The sequence below is a fragment of the Colossoma macropomum genome, unplaced genomic scaffold (genome assembly GCF_904425465.1).
Source record: "Colossoma macropomum unplaced genomic scaffold, Colossoma_macropomum, whole genome shotgun sequence".
In the NCBI taxonomy this organism is placed as follows: Eukaryota; Metazoa; Chordata; class Actinopteri; order Characiformes; family Serrasalmidae; genus Colossoma; species Colossoma macropomum.
This window is the reverse complement of record NW_023494801.1, coordinates 9,883,781-9,889,780: the sequence shown is the minus strand read 5'-3', so window position 1 is coordinate 9,889,780 and position 6,000 is coordinate 9,883,781. Positions and strand designations below refer to the sequence as shown.

The window sequence follows — 6,000 nt, the reverse complement described above, 5'->3', positions numbered from 1 at the left end:
CTGTTGTTCTTCTTCCATAATTTAGACACTATGAGAAAAATGGTCAGCATCCTAATTAGTTCCCTAAAATGCAGACAGGGATCCATTTCAGTCAGAGCCTGGGATTTAGTTCGGCCATTAAAATCATCAGCTGGTTTTAGTCAGAAATACAGTACGACATCTACTGTTAAAAACCAGAAACTAAATTTTTTACATGAGAGACACACTTTTACTCACAATTTACAAACAAGATCAAATATATGAATATGATAAACACTGCATTATTCATTTGAGCTTTTTGCTAACTCTGTCCCTGGTCTACTCATTTTATGCACCCCAGCACATTATACTGAAATATCAGGGCACCTTGTTTTTGTTTTATCACAAAAATGTCAGTCAGTGGTACCATTACAGCTTCTGTGTAACTTTTCAAACCATCGTTTTCAGATGGCCCTAGAGCAAAAAGGAAAAGAACAGAAGAGAGCTGCAGCCAGGATGACACACAGGGATCAAACAAAATTTCTGAAACAAGAGCTCCAGCAAGAAAGAAAAGAAAGAGGGCCGTGAACTTACTCAATAAAACAAGCAGAGAAAAGACACCAAGCCAGGTCAGCCCATTACCCGGAACATAACTTTTACCTATACTTTATTTCACTTTATGATACAAATAATCAAGTTACAGATTAGCCAGTAATTTAAAAAACTAAACCCCACTGCTATTCTTATAGCCAGTAAATGTTGATTCACAAACTCATGATAAATGGTCTAATAAGAGTGAATGTACAGTTTTAATGTTCTTTTTCCACAGACACCTTTGCCTCTCGTTACGTTACTGGGGAAAAATTAGGTGAAGGAGGCTTTGGAGCTGTCTACGAGGGAAGACGCGTTTCTGATGGCTTGCAGGTTCTGCTCACACCTCAAATTACACTTTTAATTGTCTGTATTTCTGCTCTTAGCCTTTCAGCCAGGAGATGAAGAATTTGTTCAAAGTGTAAGTGGACCTGCAGACACGGTTTTGCTTTCAAAGCTAGACTGATAGTCATACTAGTAATAACACATGATGGTCCTAAACCCCCATAAGTTTCAGTGTTCTTCACTGATAATTCCTCACCATGTAACTGTTTACTCCCCTGCAGCCTGTTGAACCCAAGGCTGTGCCTGTGGAGGTGGATCTGTTGCAGATGATGAACCAGCCACCCATCTGTAAGAATATAATACAGCTCATCGAGTGGTTCGACGAGCCTGACCACTACATACTAGTCTTGGAGCGCCCAGATCCTTGCATGGATTTGGAGAGCTTCACTGATGAGTTTGAAGGTTCCATTGATGAAGACAGAGCTTGTGCCATAATGCTCCAGGTACTGGAGGCAGTGTGCCAGTGCTGCAAGAGATGTGTCTTCCACCGGGATATCAAAGCAGAGAATTTATTGATCAACAAAGACACCTCAGATGTCAAGCTCATTGACTTCGGCTGCGGAGATTGGATCAGGAAAACTGGTTATAAGGAATTTGCAGGTAGGATGGAGTTTAGGGCGGTAAGGGACAGTCTCAGATAAAAAGGTCCTAAACTGTCACTGGGGTGGTACACCTCATGTCACTGGGGTTATACTCTCAAGCGTACATCTTTAGTACCTTTACTGAAGGAACTATATACAACTGCAGTTATATTTTTAAGTTACAGCCTGTCTTGACTTAGTATTTTCATTTTATTTTTCTAGTTTAAAATGTTATGTTGTGAAAAGATACAAATATGCATGTTTTCCCTGGGAGAGTGAAGTGTAGTGTAGTGTACTTTTTTTATGTACACAGTTGGACATTAAGGCCGCTGTTGTACCTTTGAAGGAACATTTACATTGTTTTTCCCTTGGTGAACAAAAATAAACCTGTACAGATCCCTTTTTCTGTGAAATGAACTGCTTGTTTCTCTCCCTCTTTTATGTTCTTAGGCACACTTGAGTACCGCCCTCCTGAGTTCCTTCTCGAGGGGAGGTATCATGCCAAACCTGCAACAGTTTGGTCTCTAGGTGTCCTACTGTTCAGGTTGGTTTGTGGATACCTTCCCTTTACCCTGGACGAGGAAATCATTGATGGGCTTCTGTACTTCAAAGATGGCCTATCCAATGGTAAGATAAATGGGAGCATCATTAAATAGCAAAATCAACACTGGCTCCCACTTTTAACTGTGTTAAGAAATGTAGAGGATCAAAAATTGAAGAAGAAATCTATAGCTGGAAGTAAATTTGCAGAGTAAAAACTGAAAAGGCCAGGTGTCCCTAAATGTGGATGTTTATAATAGTGTACTTTGCAGGATAGTCCTTTTGAAATTTAGTGGTGAAACATCTTTCTCACACCCAATCCCATCCCTCTGCACAGAATGCTGCAATCTGATTCGCTGGTGTCTGCAGCACAAGCCCACCAGGAGGCCTAATTTGGAGCAGATCAAGCTGCATGATTGGTTCAGGTGCAACATGACAACCTATCATAATCACAAAATATCGTAATACATATAATGTATCATAATATATTCTTTTTTCTATATCACCTCTATATGGAAGTGAAAATTAAGATTAAAATGTTTAAGATTTAAAGTTTTAGACGTTATTCTACTGGTAGCTAATGCAGATTTTTGTGTCCCAGGTTATGAAATGTGTGGAGGAGGTTAGTTAAGAAGAATTCACACTCAGGATTCAGCTCAAAATTTTAAATGGAGTGGGCCTGAAACTCCTCCTACCTCCCCATCTTAAATCCCATAAATGTTTTTCTGTCCTTTCTCTATGACACAATTTCACACAGGCCAAGTTTTGTGCCTCTCACCAGCCTAGCATCGCCTCGCCATGGACCTCAACATCATCACCTTCGATAATGACCTCTTCCCTGTCATTCAGTGACCTTCCTCCCTGGTTTCTCCGCACCCCACGCTGACAACTTGCACTGAACACTAGACACTCCGCACTGGGTGCTACCCAAAGGCCATCTCTGCTAAAATAAAAGCCATTTTGCTCCATTTTGGCCTACATCTTTCATATGTGTATTTCTGCACTGAACTTCTTGTAAAGTCTATTTATTTTATAATAATAAAATGTTCTCCTTTTCATAAGTCTGTTTAACCTATTCTTCTGTTAACAGTTACAGATGTCACCAGATAGCCTGAGCTAAAAGTTTGGCAGACATGGTAACTAAGGGAGCCGTCCAATAAGAACACTTTAATTCTGATGTTATTTCTGATCAGAATTATTAGAAAAACCTAAAAAACACAAGGTTGGCTTGGTCCTTCAAAATAGCATCAAATTCCTAAATTTAATCAAAAATGCTGATGGCTCAGCGCACAGCAGCAAAACCCAAACCAACCCAGAGAATGTGTAAGACATGCCATTCAGTAACGCCTTCTGGATTTGTCAAATGCTTTGCTTTTCTTGACCCAACAAACTCAAACTCACCAAAGACGTCGTCTCAGTCAAAGACTCTATTTCTCTCAGGGCTCTATCTTATATGGCACGTCGACTCATATGAGAGACTCAAATCACATGGTATATGTATTAATGGATGTATCGATGGATTCTCCTGCAGGATTATTTGGTTGAAGGCATCCTATACCAAAAACGACCCCAAGGTTACTTGCTTTATAGAGGCAGTAGAGCATGGTGGAGGTTGTCCACATGGTGGAGGTTATCCACAGGAGGTTGTCCACAGCTCGTATGTACTGGTATCGGCACTGAGAATGTGATGATCAGGGACATTCAGATGTATCTGTGGCAGAATGATGAAGATAACGAAGATGGTGAGGCAGAAGCTACATCACAGTAACAAGCACAGCAAATCAACGAATTGAGAGCCGGTGGGGGCAGCTGTGGAAAGCAGGCATGGAGCACTGGATCCAGCTGTTTGGAGAACTTAAAGACAAAGGACTGTTCAGAGGCGATTTCTTGGACAAAGCTCTAGTGCAGTTTTGCTTTATGGCAATCATTCAGGTAATGAATGTTTTATGAACCACTTTCCTTGTAGAGCTTATTTAATATTAGTATAATTAGCTGTGATGTAAATGTCATGCTACTTCATGCATTGTAGACAGTAGTAAATTGCATCTATTACTCAGATCTTCCAGCTTGTTTCTGAAACCTCCACAGAGAACTCAAAATTCTTCATTTCAGACTTATTTGAACTAACCGACTATGTGGAACTCCTATTGTAAAATGTTTCTCATGAAAGGAGTTTACAATAGGTTATTGCTTGTTATTAGATAGGTAAGCAATACACCTGCACCAAGCTATTTGGTATGTGTTCAATTTGTAAGAAAGGTAGAAGTTTAATGTAAAAAAAAACTTCACCACCTCCTCCACTTTCTGCACTGTATTTGCAGGAAGAACTCAATGAGATTGGAATGCCCACCGCATCCGGCCTTCGACAAACACAAACATACCAAGGGGGACACCTGCATCTTCAGCCCCATGCAAGGCCAAACCTGCTAGTCTGCACCCCACTTGCTGCGGGGTATCTGGGTTAAACTTGGCATGTTTCAAACTTCAAATGTGGACATATGCCAGCACTAGCATAAGCAACCATAAACAGCTCTCTGCCAGTTAACTTAGCAAAAACCTAGCTTAGCATATTTAACACATTGGCATTTATCTGCCTGAGTATGAACATCAGTATATTACAGAATATTTGAAATACAGTGTAGTGTAACGCACATTCTGCAAATATTTAACGTTAACATCTACTCCGTATTGACATTATCTTTCTGCTACAGCAGTCAGCTAGCTAGCTAAGCTAGGAGTCAGCTCGTGGCTCAGCTAGCCAGTTTATCAGAACTATGAGCTGACTCTAGGCAGTTCTACAACGCTTAATTTATGGTAGATACACATAAAATATGAGCAAGGGTGTTAACTAGCATTTGATAAAATTAACATACTTTCAACACAGTATATTGTGGCAGAGCTGGTAGACTTCACTGACCCTTAAAGAATCCTCTTTAGCTGCTGTATGCTGATGATGATGATGCTTTGCAGTGCAAGGGAAGCTACAATGTCCCAAAAGAATGAATTGTTAATTGTGGGATTTAATAAAAATAAAGTACCCATGAATTAAAGAAAATGTGTGCATGCCTAAAAGAAAACAAGACAACAAATAATAGTGGGAATGAATTAAGGAAAATGTCCGCACGATTAAAAGAAATTGAGAGCACGAAATTGTTGATCATGGAAACGAATTAAGAAATCGTGACCATAAAAAAAAGAAAATGTGCGTACGAACTGCAAGCGATTAACTTAAATGTTCCCTCAATCCCTTCCATTAAAACCCACTGAAACACAGCAGATCTTTCAATTTTGTTCATAGCTTGATTTGAAAAGCTCTATAAACTTACCTGCACTCAGGCTAATTCAGTACAGACTCAGCTTAATATCACTGCTCACCCCCTGATAAACTGATTCAGTCTATCAAAATATCCTAATTATAATTTTAAAGCTGGTAACATTTTCTGAGGATATTTTCTCAGGACATTCGGCAGCTTCTTCAAATTTTCCTGTTCCACCTTAAAAGGTGCAGTAGTTGCCCCATGTACAGTAGAACAGGAAAATTAAAATAAGCAGCTGGCGAAAAGAAGTTGACTTTAGCTTCATGGAAAGTTGAAAGGCATGATATGAGCAGGATGCTCTGTTTCTGCTTCGCGGCTGAGTAACATTACCTTATTTTTGCTGATTCACAGAACCAACAGATCAGTATTGGTTTGTCCCGTTTGCTAATGTTTGTGATAGCTAATCACAAATGCTGCACCATTTAAAGTGGAACAGCGAAAAAGAAGCTAAATTTAGCCTCATAGTTTTAACGCTGCTGGTATTTTTTTGAAAGAAGTTTTATTTACGGGTATACCTATAAATATGTGCGTACTGATGCGCAGTAACTTTAGCTTGCACGTAGCAACATTAGTATTAAGGCTCTTTAATGACCTCGTAATTCAGAGGATCCAGTGATATTCGGGAGAACAATGTACACAGGACAAAACGTATCAGGTTCTGAACATTT

The 6,000-nt window shown here is 39.6% G+C and overlaps 1 protein-coding gene across 1 annotated transcript; it reads left to right on the top strand.

The window, feature by feature from the left end:
* The first annotated feature begins 368 nt into the window (after positions 1–368).
* LOC118821745 (serine/threonine-protein kinase pim-3-like) lies at positions 369–4,445 on the top strand. Its single transcript, XM_036590474.1, has 7 exons — positions 369–381; positions 788–883; positions 927–970; positions 1,116–1,494; positions 1,926–2,102; positions 2,353–2,440; positions 4,337–4,445. The coding sequence occupies exons 1-7, from the start codon at positions 369–371 to the stop codon at positions 4,443–4,445; spliced, it is 906 nt and encodes a 301-aa protein (XP_036446367.1).
* The last annotated feature ends 1,555 nt before the right edge of the window (positions 4,446–6,000 follow it).